Genomic DNA, 17,835 nt, shown 5'->3' on the forward strand with positions numbered 1-17,835 from the left:
GTCAAAAAACTTGTATTTGTCTGAGAGCAGTGACCCCAGACCCCGGGGCGTGCCCGTCCGTGGCCGAAGCAGGAGCCCCTCGCTCTGCCCCCGAGTCCTGGCGCCGCAGGTTCCGAGGTCCGCGCCCTTAGCGGGTGCGGGCCCAGGTGTGGCTATGCGGCATCTCTCGGGCTTTTCTCGGCTGTAGTTCAGAATTGCGGTCACATTTTAGCAGTTTGGCTTCGCTAGGCTGTGTCTTTCTGGGGTGGTTTTCTAGCCAATCTCATGATTTTGATAGAGTGTTTTACTCTCACGTGGAAGCTCTGGCAGTCTCTGCTCAGGGCCCAAGAATGACTCCACCACACGTAATGATAATAGTTAACTACCAGATCAAAAAGGATCGGTGCAACCTGGTTTCAACACTAAATGGTATTCCATGGCTCGTTAACATCAGAAGAGTTTATTTGCCTCGTGCTTCAGGTCATTGGTGTAAGCTGCTTGGAACAGGCAACTTTTTTCCTGTAACTACTTGCAAGATTCACGCACATGGAACACAGTATAGACAGCAGCAGGCGGTGTTACCACTTCAACATGTCATATGACAGCTTTTACATATTACAAGGAAATTCCTTGGTGGGTCCTCCAGGGCATTTTTTTTTAATTTCTTTGTTTTCTTCTCTAGTTGACTCTCTCTCTACTGCCTTCTCTCTATGCAGTCCCAGACATTTCCCGCTCTTCTTAAGGTTCCAATTATCTGAGCAAACAGGCCTGCCTGTCATCAACTCAAGTAGCTAGCTCCCTTCCAGTCTGGCAGAATTTCCTAGGGTGCCTCTCTCCAACTTGACTTCCTTCTTTCTTGTTTCTGGGGATGAAGAACCTTTCTCTTCCCATAAGTTTTCTTGAATTAGTCCCTTTCGGGAATGGAGTCCATCTTGTTAACTTCAAGTTGTATCTATCCACATACAGGGGTGAGCGAAAGTAGGTTTACAGTGGTGAGTACATGAAACAGTTTGTTCTTGTATTATTAAGTACTAGTGGCCCGGTGTACAAAATTTGTGCACGGGGGCGGAGAGGGGGGAGGGAATTGTTTCTCAGCCCGGCCTGCACCCTCTCCAATCTGGGATCCCTCTTGCAATCCGGGACCGCTGGCTCCTAACCACTCACCTGCCTGCCTGGTGACCCCTAACCATTCTGCCTGCTGTCCTGCTCGCCCCCAACTGCCCTCCCCTCCTGGCCTGATCGCCCCTAACTGCCTCTGCCTCGGCCCACCATGGCTTTGTCCAGAAGGATGTCCGGAAGGTCTCCTGGAAGGTCTCCCCATCTAGTTAGCATATTATCCTTTTATTAGTATAGATTGTATTATTTATTTGTATTACAGCTGTAAGCCTATTTTTGCCCACCCCTGTACGCAAAACAAACCTTATTTCCCTTGACCTGCTGCCTTTTATTTACGGTTCCATTCATTTCTCCTCTTCTCCACAACTTCTTGGTAGAAAACTTTACATTTGCTCTCTCATCTCCCCCTCATTGTCCAGTCTGCTGTGGTGTGGCTTCCACTCTTTCCACTTTATTAACTGCCATCCAATGACCAAAGACAAAAGCTGCTACTTCTTCAGCTACTTATTTGATATTATTGATTTTTCACTCCCTTGGAACTCTCTTCTCACTTGCTCCTGTGCCTTCTTGTTTTCTTCTTTCATGTTCTTGCCCTGGCTTCTTCATTTGTCTTCTTGGCATTTGTCTTTTCCTCACCTGCCCCCCAAGTTCAGGTGTTCTCCAAAGCCCTCTTATTTCTCAGACATGAATGCAGGTCCAGACATTCCCTTCCTTAGTGGTTTCAACCAAATGCTGACATTTCAGGTATCACCTCTGTTTCAATGATCTCCAGCTTAGCTCTCTCTCCTTAGTTACAGACTCAGATTTCCAACTTCCCATTTAGTTCCTCAGGAATCTCGAACTGCATACGACAGAAAACAAATCCATGGTCATCTCCTCATTCCCTCAATCCACTTTTTCTCCAGCGTTCCCTCTCATACTGAAAGCACCAGTCACCTTCTACTCTTCCCTCTTTGTCATCCTTTCCCTTTTCAGCGGTTCTCAACCTGTGGGTCGCGACCCCTTTGGCGGTCGAACGACCCTTTCACAGGGGTCGCCTAAGACCATCCTGCATATCAGATATTTACATTAAGATTCATAACAGTAGCAACATTACAGTTATGAAGTAGCAACGAAAATAATTTTATGGTTGGGTCACAACATGAGGACCTGTATTTAAAGGGCCAGAAGGTTGAGAACCACTGCAACTGATCAGCAGGCTCTGTTGAATTTACTCTGCAATGTCTCATATATGACTCTTCCTGTACATGTCTACTGCCCTTAACCAGTTCTTCCTCACTTCTCTTTGGGATGGCAAGCATCGCTATCCTAACTGCAGTTCTTACCTTCAAGCCCATCCTTCATGCTGCTCTCAGAATAATTATCCTAAATACACCTGATCCTATCACTCTCCTACCCAGAGGCCTCTGCTTTGCCCTTGGAATAAAGTCGGGATGCGTAATTTTAACCTGGGACTTCAACCTCCAGCCTGCCTTTCAAGCCCTGCCCCCCGATAGTCTAGTCCGGTAGATTTCCACCCTGGCTGTGCTTTAGTACTACCTGGGAAGCAATTTCTGGGGATGAGACCTGGGTATTGGCATTTTTAAAAGCTCTCCCTAAAGTATTTTTTTAATCCTCACTCGAGGATATGTTCATTGATTTTTAGAGAGAGGGAAACATTGATGTGAGAGAAACATTGATAGGTTGCCTCCCATACGGGATGGAACCCACAACCTAGTTATTTGTCCTGACCAGGAATTGAACCGCAATCATTTTGGTGTGTGGGACAACACTCCAACCAGCTGAGCCTCCTCCCTAAGTCTCAATGTGCAGCTAGGATTGAGAAACCCTGGTAGTCACACCTGACTGCTTGCACTATCTTACCTCTATGGTGCTTCCTGACCTCCACCTGCACATCCTGGGAGGTGGTAGAGCATAGCGTTTATGGGAGTGTACTTAGACTGCTTGGAAGCAAAGCCCAGCTCCATCACTTACTGGTTGTGGTTGGATTATGTGCTGTTTCCTCCAAGAATGTTTTCCCGATCTTCTTTGTCAGAATGAATCTGTTTGCTCCTTTGTGCTCTCGTGATATTTTCTGTTCTTGTTCTAGCACAGGGCTGGCTCATGATGAGCTCTCAGTGGATGTTCACAGAACTGAACTAGCGTGTTGTGCGTTGTATTGTCATTATTTGCATGCATATTTGTTCCTTACACTGAATTAAAAAACTCTTTGAGGACAAAGGTTATATATCATTTATCTTGATATATTCTACAATGTCCTATACGTAGTAGACACTCAATTGGTTTTTAATTCTTTTTTTTAAAATATATTTTATTGATTTTTAATATATATTTTATTGATTTTTTACAGAGAGGAAGAGAAAGGGATAGTTTGAAACATCGATGAGAGCACACCCCCTCCTGGGTACATGCCCTTGACCGGAATCGAACCTGGGACCCTTGACCGGAATCGAACCTGGGACCCTTCAGTCTGCAGGCCGACGCTCTATCCACTGAGCCAAACCGGTTAGGGCTTAACTAAGTTTTAGAGAAAGAAACATCAGCTAGATACTCTTTAGCATTATTTTCAAATATTGCCAAGCATAACATTCAGTTCAGTTCCCCACCCCACCCCAATGCTGGCACTAGGTTACATGACTCTCCAGGATCCAGAGCCTCACTTTGAGTGGGGAACTAATGAAGTGATTAATACCAAGGACTTCCAGTGCAAGTCTCTCTCCTTGCCAAGTCTGCTAACACCACACACTCACACGTGGAGTCTCTTGCCATGAAGAGATGTGATGTATACAAACAACCCGCAGGCAGGCTCGGGTGGCAGCTTCCAGCAGCACACACGGTAGGAGAAACAGCACCACCAGGACCTCTGGTACCGTTCCGTCCCTCCTCCCAGTTCCAGAGCAGGCAGGACTTACACTGAGAGCTGCAAGAACAAGTCGGGCAGGAAGGTTGCATGCGTCCTATTCAGTTTGTTCATGATGTCTAATGTTTATCATCCGTCTCCATCTCCAGGGTGTAAGCTCCCCCAGGAATCCCTTTGTTCACTAGAGTTTGTCAATTACTCCCTAGGACTGTGCCTGACACGCAGAGGCTCTCAGCAAATATGTAATGAGTGGTTGAATTTATCTCGTGTTTCTCCGTCTTTCTCCCCACAGGACAATGAGAAAGGGATGCGGGTGGGAAGATATCACAGTTGTCTGCATTCAGTGGTTCTCAACCTTCTGGCCCTTTAAATACAGTTCCTGCCCTGGCCGGTTTGGCTCAGTGGATAGAGTGTCGGCCTGCGAAATGAAAGGTCCCAGGTTCGATTCCGGTCAAGGGCACATGCCCAGGTTGTGGGCTCCATCCCCTGTGGGGGGCTTGCAGGAGGCAGCCGATCAATGATTCTCTCTCATTGTTGATGTTTCTATCTCTCTCTCCTTCTTCCTTCCTCTCTGAAATCAATAAAAATACATTAAAAAAATAAATACAGTTCCTCATGTTGTGACCCAACCATAAAATTATTTTCGTTGCTACTTCATAACTGTAATGTTGCTACTGTTATGAATCGTAATGTAAATATCTGATATGCAGGATGGTCTTAGGCGACCCCTGTGAAAGGGTCGTTCGACAGCCAAAGGGGTCGCGACCCACAGGTTGAGAACCGCTGGATAGATGCACAACCCAGGGACGCAGGCAATGGGGTGGTGAAGGCCTGGGGCGGGTGGGGCGGGGCGAGCTAAAGGAGTCAATGGAGGGGGGGAAAGAGGACATATGTAATACTTTCAACAATAAAGATTTTAAAAATAAAAGTTTTAAAAAAGAGAAAGGGTGAGGGTGAGGTCTGTGGAATCCGAGCTGACACCCTGGACAGATCCCCTTTTGAAACAACAGTTGCTGTTGGGCACTTCATTATAATTTACATCATTTATAATACCTAGTGTTGGCAGCTGCCGTTTTCTGAAAAGCCGGGATAATTAAATTAAACTGTCACTCCTCACGACAAGGCATCCAGCCCGAGGCTCCCGAGCTGTCCCAGAGAACCGGTCCCCAAATCCCACCCTCTGGGCGGGCTTAGGCCGAGCGCGCCGCCCCTGATTGGTCATCAGACGTGATGGGCATGCGACACAGCGAAGGAAGAGCTGCGCTCTGAGCTTCCGGAGCGGCGGTTACGCGACAGGGGGAGCCGTTGGCGCGGCGGTCGGCGGTCGGTGGTCGGTGGTCGGTGGTCGCGGGTGCCGCCCGGCCTCCGGACGGGAAGGCCGGGAGGGTGAGCCCGGTCCGGGGCGGGCCCCTCAGTTCCGTTGGCTGTAGATGTTCGTGGGCGAGGAATCCGGGGCGTGTGGAAGCGAGGTCCGTGGGAAGCGGGAGGGATGGCGAGCGAGCGGACGGTGTGGGAAGGGAATTGGATGAAAGGGAATTGTCCCCAGAGGCCTCCGTGGGCAGCTTCGACCCAAACTCCCCGGCGCCTTCCTGTTACTGCGCGGCCCGCGCTTTCGGGTACCCGCTTGCATGCCCTGGGGTTTCCTGGGGTTCGGGGGGCAGGCCAGGGAGAGGTCGCCGCGTCGAGGGTGTGGGGTGGCCTTTCTGCCCCGATTGCGGGTTCTGGTCGAGGATAACGAGTCCCGTCTATTTACTTCTCTGTTTCCCTGGCGTCTGACAGGTTGGAGCATGAACATGGCCGAAGGGGACACCCTGATATCGGTGGATTATGAGGTGTTTGGGAAGGTGCAAGGGGTGTTTTTCCGCAAGTACACGCAGGTATGTGGTCCACGGGCCTCGGGCCGCGCGGGGACGCGTGCGGTGGGAGTTGCTGGCTGCTGCAGAGCAGTGGGTGTGAACGGGCTTTGCAATGGGCAAAGTACCATACAAAAGGCAGGTTTATCTGCTGTTACTATTGTTATTTTTTAATCCTCACCCGAGGATATTTTCCCATTGATTTTTAGACAGTGGAAGAGAGAGGGACAGAGAGAAATATCCACGTGAGAGAAACACATGGATGGTTGTCATCCTGTTCACACCAGGGAGGAGCCTGCAACCCCGGTACCTGTCCTTGACCAGAATTGAACGGGGACCCTTGGGTCTGCAGGCCCACGGCCAAACCGGCCAGGGCAGTCTGCTGCTGCTATTTTTCTAACAGTGGGACTTGAGTACCTCGTAGACAGAGGCCCTAGGCACGAAATTCGTGCAAGAGCCGCTGCTCGGCCATTTGGTCAGTTTGCATATTACACGTTTATTATTGTAGGTGTAAGCATCTTCTGTAGCTGCTGCATTTTCTTCAGACCTTTTTGACTCCTTCAGCCTTTCCCCATTCTCTCAATTAATTTCTACTCATTTTGTCTTTGAAAGAAGAATCACATTTTCTAGCTGAAGCTTTTCTAATGAAAATACTTAACCCACTCCAGGATAAGTAATGGTAACACTGAACATGGAGCCTGGTATTCCTACTAGAGTACTAGGGAGTAATTGAGGGGAGGAGCAAACTACTGACAGCCTCTACCTCTGCCTTAATGTCATTAATCTTCCCTTAACATGCAGACAGAAATGCAATCTCAATTTCCCTTCTGTCTTCTGTAAGGATTATCGGGCTCTTGCCTGCCCAGTGTATCTCCAGCCCCAAAGATAATGAGTTAAGACTGCAGAACTTTCCAAGTGTCACATTCCCTGGACTGTAGTACTTAAAATTCATCCCGAATCTCTGAAATATGAATGTTAAATGCCACTACCTCTTTCCCCAATTACTTGCAAATCATTTCCTCTTGTTTCACACTCATAGAAGTACCTGTTGAAAAAAAATTATTGAAAATCATAGCAAAAGAGCTATGTTCTGTTAGCTTTGCTATCATTTATGCAGGGTAAATTCCTGTGATATAGTAAGTGGAGGGGACAGCTTTGAAGATTAATTAAAGTTATTGAGGGAAAAGGACCAGAGAGTAATATAGCTCATTTTTCTCTACTGCTATCCCCACCCCCACCCCCAATTTAGAGACAATAAAAGAATGCAGAAAAATAAATATTGATTTGGAGAACTTTACGGAAAATGCTATCTTTTCCCCCGTTAAACTTGTAGCTTATTCTTTACTAATAATTACTTTATATATATATATATATATATATATATATATATATATTTTAACAGTTTTGTTTTGCTACAGTCTGTTTGCATGTTGATATAATCTAGCCTCTTAATTAAATTCCATCACTCCTAGAATGATGAGAATGCTTGAAGGAACTTTTTTTAAGTTGGAATATAATTCACATCCATAAAACTCACCTTTTTAAAATGTATAAGTGAGTGGGTTTTAGTATATTTACAAAATTGTACACTAATTCCAGAACATTTCATCACCTCCATAAGAAATCACATATCCATTAGCACCCACCCCTCACCCCTCCAGCCCCTGGCAGTCACTAACCTCATTTCTGTCCCTATGGATTTGTCTATTCTGGACATTTAATGTCAATGGAGTCACACACTATGTGGCCTTTTGTGTTGGGTTTCTTTCACTTAATACAGGGGTTGGGAACATCCGGCCCATGGGCCGTGTAAGGCCGGAGAAATCATTTGGTCAGGCCCTGCTAAGGCATTAGGGGTGATTTAATTAAATGTTTGACCAAATATAGCAGGCTAATTTTTAAGTTGATAATTTTGTTTGGCCCTTGGCAGAAAAAAGTTTCCCCAACCCTGACTTAATACAGTGTTTTCAAGGATTATTCATATTATAGCATATTAGTACTTAATTCTTTTTTATGGCTGAATAATATTCCATGTATGGATATACCACATTTTATATATCCATTCATCAACTGATGGGCATTTAGGTTACTTTCACTTTTTGGCTATGTACACTAATAAAAGAGAAAGATGCAAATTGACCATACCCCCGAACGCTTCCCATTGGCTAATCAGCAGGATATGCAAACAAACCAAGATGGCGGCGGGCAGCCAGGCAGCTGAAGCGAACAGGAGGCTTGCTTGCTCCAGTGATGGAGGAAGCCAACGTTCCCGGCCTGCGGCAGCCCAGCTCTGAGCTCCGGATGCAACAATGTTGCAATTATAGAAGCTAAACAAAGCCCAGATAGCTGCTTTCAGCCGTCAGCGGGCTCAGAGCTTAGAGCTCCAGTGATGGCAACAGAGTTTCAATTATAGAAGCTAAACAAAGCCCAGATAACCTGCTTTCAGCAGCCGAGGCCTCAAGCTGGAGCCGGCCTCAGAGCTAAAGCTGGCTCTCAGCTCCAGTGACAGCCATAGAAGGTAAATAAATCCCAGAATAAAATTTAAAAAAAAGAAAAAAAGGAGAGGTTGGGAGCTTCAGTCACCCGCCAGCCTGAAAACGGCTCTCAGCCCCTCATCCAGACTGGCCAGGCACCCCAGTGGTGACCCCCACCCTAAAGGGGGTGCGGGCAGCCTAAAAACAGCCATCAGCCCCTCATCCAGGCTGGCCAGGCACCCCAGTAGGGACCTCCACCCTAAAGGGGGTGCGGACAGCCTAAAAACAGCCATCAGCCCCTCACCCAGACTGGCCAGGCACCCCAGTGGGGACCCCTACCCTAAAGGGGGTGCGGGCAGCCTAAAAACAGCCCTCAGCCCCTCACCCAGACTGGCCAGGCACCCCAGTGGGGACCGCTCCCAGAAGCCTCAGCAGCCGGTCTTGCCTTGTGGCCTGGGAACCGCCCATCAGCGGGTCCAGGCTGCAAGGCAAGGCCTGCCCCCAGCAGCAGGTCTTGCCTTGAGGCCCGGGAACCGCCCATCAGCGGATCCTGGCTGCAAGGCAAGGCCTTCCCCCAGAAGCCCCAGCTACTTTAAAAATAGAAGGATCTCCTTTTGAACCAATCTGTTTAGATTCATGATTAGTAAAACAGTATGGAACTAATGAAATACAGTGATACGAATTAGGAAGTGTGACACTGATGGTTCTGGGCATGTGAAGGGTGAGGGACAGAAGGGTACACACGGTCTTCCCTTCAGTTCTGCTGGAGAGATGAGCTCTGAGGGCCGGAGCTGCTCCATGCCCAGAGGAGGTGGGTGTGGTCAGTGGCTCTGTTACAGAACTTCTTGCCAAGCAGAGACCTTACCCGACCCACAGGAACCTTTTTACTCCAGAAAACAGAAACAGCCAGTTCCCAATGTGCATGGGAAAACCAGTGTCCCCTCCTGTGCACAGTGTCCTGATGGAGTGATGGGGGAGGTGGACGAGGGGGGCAGTGCAGAGTTGTTAGGCAGCTGGAGTGGGAGTGGAAATGCCATGAAATGTCCACAGTCCTGGCTGTGCCCACGGCCTGGGCGGCTCCTCCAGGCCCTGGCTGAGGGATTAGGGCTGATTCTCTCAGGAAGGCAATATTCCATGGGTGAAAGATTTACAGGTTCAGGGTGGGCCATGTGTTAGTTTGGGGCAAATCCCTCAGCATTCCTGCTGCCAAGCCCTCAAAGGAATGAGGCAGAGGCACCCCTCACCCCCAAGATCCCTTCGTGGACATTTTAGCATCTACGTGATTTTTAATCCCTTCAGGGAGACTTTCTATCCTGCAGTCCCATCCCACCCCACTGTTGCTGTTTGTCTGCCAGCTGGGTCGAGCATCAAGGGGAAAGGGGGTTTATACTCACTGAAAGACTACTGATCCTACCGGGAAACCAACCTATTTACTGTACTGTTGTAAACATCATACCTTTATATCCTGTATATTGGCTTATTTTAAATAAATTGAAATGTCTTAGAAAAAAAGAAGAAAAAAAGGCAAGGCAGGGCAGGACCCAGAAGACCCAGAAGCCGCCTGATATGGTAGTAACTCTATCAGTAAGCACTCTGAAAGTCAGTGGCATAAATGCACCAATTAAAGGACAGATTATGAGGGTGAATCAAAAACAAAACCCACTTTAAATATAAAGACACATATAGATTAAAAGTAAATGAATTAAGCTGAAGCCTGTTTTGCTCAGTGGATAGAGCATTAGCCTGTGGACTGAAGGGTCCCAGGTTTGATTCCAGTCAAGGGCATGTACCTCAGTTGCTGGCTTGAGCCCCAGTCCCTATCAAAGCATGTGCAGGAGGCAACCAATCAATATGTCTCTCCCTTTCCCTTCACTCTCTCTAAAATTTAATGGAAAAATATCCTTGGGTGAAGATTAACAAAAACAAAGTAAATGGATTAAGTAACATTAAAGAGATTATAAGAAAAATATATTCCAAATTCTGTTAGTTGTATAATGGTTATGTTTAAATTATTAACACCTAAGAAATTGGGTGAAGGGTACATATAATATGCTGTAATATTTTATAGTTTTTTTAGATGTATGAGATTATTTCAAATTAAAATATTAAAAAATTAAAAAATTAATAAAATATTAATTGAAATGTATCTGCATTACATGAAAAATCTCCTAATTGCTTCTAGCATAATTTATTAAATTGTGCTAAAATTTACAAGGGTTCAATTAAAAAATATCTTAATTCTAAATGATATAATAGAAAATATATAATAGTGCAGTTATAAGCACTTATCTGAAAATACAAATTTAAAGAAGTGAATTTAAAGAAGGGATTAGCCAAAGAAAATATATGCACAACCCATGGACACAGACAACAGTATGGTGATGGCCAGAGAAAAGTGGGGGGCAAGAGCTGGGTAGAGGGGGCAAAAGGGGGGGAATAGGGACATCCTATATAATAATAATAAAAGGCTAATATGCATATTGACTGAACGGCAGAATGACTGGTTGCTATGATGCACACTGGCCACCAGGGGGCAGATGCTCAATGCAGGAGCTGCCCCCTGGTGGTAAGTGCACTTCCATATGGGGAGTGTCACTCAGCCAGAAGCTGGCTCATGGCTGGCCAGTGCAGTGGTGGTGCCAGGAGCCTCTCCCACCTCCATGGCAGCACTAAGAATGTCCAACTAACAGTTTAGACCTGATCCCTTGGGGGCCTAAGCCTTTAGTCGGACATCCCCAAGGGCTCCCTGGCTGCTAGAAGGATGTCTGACTGCAAGCTTAGGCCTGATCCCCTAGGGAGTGGGCCTAAGTCGACAGGTGGACATCCCCCAAGGGGTCCTGGACTGTGAATGGGCGCAGGCTGGGCTGAGGGACCCCCCCCCACCACCACCCAGTGCACAAATTTTTGTGCACCGGGCCTCTAGTTATGAATAATGATGCTGTGAACATTTATGCACTTTTATGCAAACATTGTTTTCAATTCCCTTGGGTATATATGCTAAGGAGTAGCTTGCTGGGTCACATAGTAACTCCATATATAACTTTGTGAGGAAGAGCAAAACTATTTTCCAAAGCAGCTGTATCATTTTACATTTTGTATTCTCATGATCAATGAGAATTTCACTTTCTCCAAATCTTTGCCAACATACTGTCTGTCTTTTTTATTAGAGCCATCCTAGTGTGTGTGAAGTGGTATCTCATTGTGGTTTTTTTGTTTTGTTTTGTTTTGAGATACCAATGACTTTAAAAGGATTGAAGTCATACAAAGCATGTTCTCTGACCACAATGGAATTACACTACAAATCAGTAACAGAAAAATAACTGGAAAAATCTCCAAATATATAGAAACTACATAATACACTTTTTTGTTTGTTTTTTGTTAATCCTCACCCAAAGGTATTTTTTCCATTGATTTTTAGAGAGGGTAGAAGGAAGAGAGGAAGGAAGGAAGGAAAGAAGGAAGGGAGGGAGGGAGGGAGGGGGAGAGAGAGAGAGAGAGAGAGAGAGAGAGAGAGAGAGAGAGAGAGAAAGAGAGAGAGAAAACGAGAGAGAAAAAGAGAAAGAGAAAGAAACATCTATCAGTTACCTCTTGTATAAACCTCAACTTGGGGTCGAACCCGCAACTTTTTGGTGTACAGGATGACCCTCCAACCAACTGAGCTACCCAGCCAGGGCCCTTTGCCCATTTTTAACTGAGTTACTTGTCTTATTGTTGATTTGTAAAAATTTTTGTATATTCTGGATATTAGTCTCTTAAATTATTTGCAAATATTTCTCCTGAGGTTTTCTTTCCACTTTCTTGATGAAAACTTTGAAGCACAAATATTGCCGAAACCGGTTTGGCTCAGTGGATAGAGCGTCGGCCTGCGGACTGAAAGGTCCCAGGTTCGATTCCGGTCAAGGGCCAAATATTTTTATTATTGATGAAGTCTAATTTATTTTTCTTTTGTTGCTTGTGACTTTAGTTTTATATCTAAGTTGGAATATAATTCTTTGCCTAATCTAAGGTAATGAAAGAAGGTTCATGCTTATGTTTTCTTCTAAAAGTTTCTTCTAAGAGTTTTATAGTTTAATCTCTTACCTTTAGGTCTTTGATCCAGTTTCAGTTATTTTTTTAAAATATATTTTTATTAATTTTAGAGCGGAAGGGAGAGGGATAGAGAGAGAGAAACATCAATGATGAGAGAGAAACATTGATCGGCTGCCTCCTGCACGCCCACTTGGGGATCGAGCTCTAAGTCCAGGCTAGACCAGGAATTGAACCATGACCTCCTGGTTTATAGATCCACGCTCAACCACTGAGCCACGCAGGACAGGCTAGTTTCAGTTAATTTTTTATGTGCATTGAGGTAAGGAGTCCAGCTATATGCTTTTACACGTGACTATCAGTTGTCCCAGCACCTTTTGTCAAAAAGACTAAAATTTCTCCCACTGAATTGTCATGTTACCATTGTCAAAAATCAATTGACCATAAATGTAAGGGCTTATTTCTGGACTCCAGTTATATTCCATTGATCTATATGTCTATCCTTATGCCAGTACTGTACTATCTACTGATTACTGTAGCTTTGTAAATTTTGAAATCAGGATATTTGAGTCCTTCAACTTCATTCTTTTTTTTTTTTTTTAATATATTTTTATTGATTTTCTACAGAGAGGAAGGGAGAGAGATAGAGAGCCAGAAACATCGATGAGAGAGAAACATCGATCAGCTGCCTCCTGCACATCTCCCACTGGGGATGTGCCCGCAACCCAGGCACATGCCCTCGACCGGAATCGAACCCGGGACCCTTCAGTCCGCAGGCTGACGCTCCATCCACTGAGCCATGAGTCCTTCAACTTTATTCTTTATAAAGATTATATTTAGCTATTCTGGGTCCCTTATGTTTCCATGAGAATTTTAGAATCAATTTGTCGATTTCTGCTATGAAGGCAGCTGGGATTTTGATAAATATGGCATAGCATTTGTAGATCAATTTTGGGAGCATCTTAATAATATTGTCTTCCAGTCTATAAACATAGGATGTCTATCCATTTATTTAGACCTTCCTTAATTTCTTTCAACAATGTTTTGTACTTTTCCATATGTATTCCAGTTCTCTCATTAAATTTATTTATAATTTTTTTATTTTGATGTTATTATAAATGGAATTGTTTCCTTAATTTCATTTTCATTATTGCCAGTATATAGAAATAGAGTTGATTTTTGTATAGTGATCTTGTATCCTGCCACCTTATAAACTTGATTAGTTCTAGTGTGTGTGTGTGTGCGCGCATGTGTACATTCCTTAGGATTTTCTGCATACAAGGAATGTCATCTGTGAGTGGAGGTAATTTTACTCCTTTCTTCCCACTATTAATGCATTCTTTCTTTTCCACTGCCCTGGCTAGAACCTCCAGTTTAATGTTGAATAGAAGTGGCAAGAGCAGACATCCTTGTCTTGTTCCTGATCATTGGGCAAAAGCTTTCAGTCTTTAACCATTAGGTCTATTAGCTGTGGGTTTTTCACCTATAATCAGGTTAAGGAATTCCCTTCTGTTCCTAGTTTGTTGAGTGTTTTTATCTCAAAAAATGTTAGATTTTATCAATGCTTTTTCTTCATCTATTGAAGATGAATGAATGATCATCTGGTTTCTGTTTTATTTATTAATTTTTATAGGCCCAGTGCATGAATTCGTGCACCACTGTGGTCCTTCGGCCTGGCCTGCAGGATCAGGCCAAAGCCAGCTCTCCGACATCCCCTGAGGGGTCCTGGCTTGTGAGAGGGTGCAGGCCAGGCTGAGGGACCTCAATGGTGCACGACTGAGGCCAGGGAGGGACCACGGGAGGGCTCCAGGGCGTGTCTGGCCCATCTCGCCCAGTCCCGATGGGCTGGACCCCAGTAGTAAGCTAAATTGGTCTGAGTGTCTGCCCCCTGGTGGTCAGTGCACATTATAGCAGCTGGTCGACTGCCCCGTGGTGGTCAGTGCACATCATAGCAAGCAGTTGAGCGGCCTTAGTATATCATTAGCATATTACGCTTTGATTGGTTGAACGGCCGATCGGTCGACCGGACACTTAGCATATTAGGCTTTTATTATATAGGAGGATACGGTGTTTTATTTATTAATATGGTGTATTGATTTTTATATGCTGGCCTAACCTTTACTAGTATAAAGTCAGTTGGATGTGGAGTCTTCCTCAAAATCCATTTTCCACATATTTGGTTTTTTTTAAAATATATTTTTATTGATTTCATACATGAAGGGAGAGGGCGAGAGATAGAAACATCAATGATGAGAGAGAATCATTGACTGGCTGTCTCCAGCATTCCCTACATTGGGGATCAAGCCTGCAACCTGGGCATGTGCCCTGACCAGGAATTGAAGTGTGAGCTCCTAGTTCATGGGTCGATACTCAACCACTGAGTCATGCTGGCTGGGCTCCACATGTTTTTATGTCACCATGTTCTGCACTTAAAGCATGCTATGGGTATCCTATTTTTCTTCATTCCTTAATTTCTTCTGTATCCCTTAAATTGCTATTTATTTGACTGCAATCTATTTTGTTCATTATGCATTATATCTTTACTTTGAACATATGATTTATTGGCTATTTCAGTTCCTCATCAAACATGGTTTTGCTGTGCATAACATTTTCTTTGGCCAACTCCAGCAATTTCCCACATTTACTAGGTCACTACTCTGGCATAAAATCATGTTAACTCCATTTTCTTTTGTAACCCAATCCCTTCTATTTAGATGTATTACTTTAACAATAACTTTTATAATATCCTTACTTGGAAATTTTACAAAAATAAAATTACCTCTAAGCACTGCTATACCTTTCTAAATATTCGGCAATTCCACAGTTTAATGACTTAAAGGAAAAACACTAGAAAGGATAAGAAAAGAGCAACTACAATGATTAGATGGTCTTCATAAACTTATTCAATTTAGAAGAAAAGAAAGTAAAGTGCAAAACCTAACAGTTATGTAATCTCATGAAACTGGTTTTCAGAGGCTGATTACCAGTTGCCCTTCCTTCTCTAGGAGGATGATAGAAAGTGGGCTTTCGATGCAACATAAAGACAGTTTGTTAGACAGTTTCTCTACAGGGGGAACAATGGGATGAGTTGCCCAGGAAATTGTGAAATACTCTCTAATGATCTTTAAAGATATAAAAGACACTTACTCATCTGGATTTGTTTAGGTGTGGTCCTGATTAAAGACAAAGAGAAGGATCAGATAACTTGATGCTTTTTCTACTTAATATACCCAAGAGATTCTTGATTAGGAGAAGGGAAAATGTATAAGATACATACAGCCCAGCATCCTAACAATAATTAGCCTTAGGGAATAATTTTGAAAGCATCTGATTTTATCTTGAGTCATTAGTATTACATAGTGAAAAATTCTGGCTTGGTTTTATAGGGTAGAGGAAGGAAATGAAGTGAAGTGGCCAACATTTCATATTAAAATCAGCAATGAGATTCTTGTTCTGTTTTGACTGTTCTGGACAATATCAAATTAGTTTCAGTGGCTTGATTTTAGACCAAGATTCTGGCAAAGATTGTAGTCTCACTTTGTTTTGTTTAATCTCACTGGATTTCTCTTTCTTATTTTTTTCTTCCCCTTAGGCTGAGAGTAAAAGGCTGGGATTGGTAGGCTGGGTCCAGAACACAGACCAGGGCACAGTGCAAGGACAATTGCAAGGTCCCATCTCCAAAGTGCGTCATATGCAGGAATGGCTTGAGACAAAAGGAAGTCCCAAATCGCACATCGACAGAGCAAACTTCAACAATGAGAAAGTCATCTTAAAGTTGGATTACTCAGATTTCCAAATTGTAAAATAATGCCCTGAATTCAAATTTTCCAAGAGAAACTCAGAGGTTTTGCTTTTCTTGTTAATAGAGATAGAATTATTCTGAGTAATATTAGAATTTGTCAGTAAGTTATTTTATTTTTAGATACCTGAATGTTACTGTATATAATATGTATGATGGAAGGAATGATTACAACTGTACACAATTCTAATAAAAACACATCAGAACCATCTGTAGGGCGAAATTCATTATGGGCAAAATAAGAGATATTTACTCAGTAAACATCTGTGGGAAGATAATTTTGAGGTAATTTAAAGAGGTCTGAAAGAAAAAGTTAGCAGTTACTTTGAATCATTTCTTTGAATGGTTTCCATGAAGTTTTCTTCAGGAAGTTGCACACCTAATAAGAACAAATTCCACAAGTTCAACTTGTTGGCTGCTCAAATGATGTTTTGGAATAATTACTTTTAATTTTCTTGAATTTCTGTCATTCCTTTTCTCTGGGTAAGGAATTCACAAAAAGCAGTTGGTATGGGCTAAATTATGTGCCTCCTCCCAATTCATATGTTGAAGTCTTAACAGCTAGTACCTCAGAATGTGACTGTATTTGGAGATAGGGTCTTTTGAGAGGTAACTTTGAATGAAGTTAAATGAAGTCATGAGAGTGGGCCCTAATCTAGTATGTCCTTATAAGAGGAAATTTGGACACAGACATGTATAGCACAGAGGAAAGGACATGTGAAGACAGGGAGAAACCAGCCATCTACAAGACAAGGATAGAGTCCACAGAAGAAATCAACCATGTCTCACAGCTCGATCACAGACTTCTAGCCTCCAGAACTGTGACAAAATAAATATTTAGTTTAAGCCACCCAGTCTGTGGTGGTTTATTATGACAAACTGATACAAAGGACAAAAGCCCTAGAAATCTCCTGCTTGGTTTGGTCAACCATTAAGCAGGTACACGTGGAATGCTTATTGAGTTTGACAAATTTGTCACAAATTCCAAATTTTAAAAATACAAGGTTTCACCCAGCCAGAGTGGCTCAGTGGTTGAGCATCAACCCATGAGGTCACCGGTTTGATTCCCTGTCAGGGCACATGCCCGGTTGTGGGCTTGATCCCCAATAGGGGGCTTACAGGGGGCAGCCTATCGGTGATTCTCATCATGGATGTTTCTCTCCCTAAAAAACCAATAAAAACATATTTTTAAAAAATATAAGGTTTCAATAGAAATGAAAGTAAAAACTGGTTAATTATTCCCATAACACCAATTTTCACCATGTTCTTAGAGTTCCACTCTATTCTGTTAGAAAAGAAGTTGTGGTGTAATAGGAAAATACCCAAAAAAGTCACTGGAGTCTAGGTGTCCCCCCCAATAAATTGAGAATTTAGTTTCTCAGTCTTCCCAGCTCTTAAAGGCTTTAATCTGATAAGATGGAAGGCTGTGAATTTATTTTCATTGAGTGCCTAACATAAGTCAGGCACTGTTCTAGGCCATGGGGATACAGCAATAAAATAGACAAAATCCTTACCTTCACATGGCTTTCATTCTAGCGAGAGAAGACAATGAGCAAATAATATATTGAATTAAATGGTAGTGCGTACAAAGGAGAAACGGGAAAGAGGAAACAAAGGACAAAAGTAAAAATTACTAGAAGTAGTTTTTCATGCCACGCTAAAAGGGGATAAGGATTGGGAATTCAGGAATTCCAGTGTGAAAAGGCCTGGGGACTCGTTGCGTGCGCG

General features: G+C 43.7%; 1 protein-coding gene across 3 annotated transcripts; it reads left to right on the forward strand.

Annotated features, from left to right (window-relative positions):
• The first annotated feature begins 5,222 nt into the window (after nucleotides 1-5,222).
• On the forward strand, nucleotides 5,223-16,957 carry ACYP1 (acylphosphatase 1). Of its 3 annotated transcripts, none has more exons than XM_006098429.3 (3): nucleotides 5,223-5,341; nucleotides 5,735-5,832; nucleotides 15,901-16,957. In XM_006098429.3, exons 2-3 carry the CDS (start codon nucleotides 5,743-5,745, stop codon nucleotides 16,114-16,116), a joined length of 306 nt encoding a protein of 101 aa, XP_006098491.1. In that variant the 5' UTR covers nucleotides 5,223-5,341; nucleotides 5,735-5,742; the 3' UTR covers nucleotides 16,117-16,957. The 3 variants fall into 3 exon arrangements, with proteins under 3 accessions (XP_006098491.1, XP_006098490.1, XP_023617930.1); XM_006098428.3 differs by having other exon boundaries at nucleotides 5,243-5,424; XM_023762162.1 differs by having other exon boundaries at nucleotides 5,252-5,350.
• The last annotated feature ends 878 nt before the right edge of the window (nucleotides 16,958-17,835 follow it).

The sequence above is a fragment of the Myotis lucifugus genome, unplaced genomic scaffold, assembly GCF_000147115.1.
Source record: "Myotis lucifugus unplaced genomic scaffold, Myoluc2.0 scaffold_235, whole genome shotgun sequence".
Classification (NCBI taxonomy): Eukaryota; Metazoa; Chordata; class Mammalia; order Chiroptera; family Vespertilionidae; genus Myotis; species Myotis lucifugus.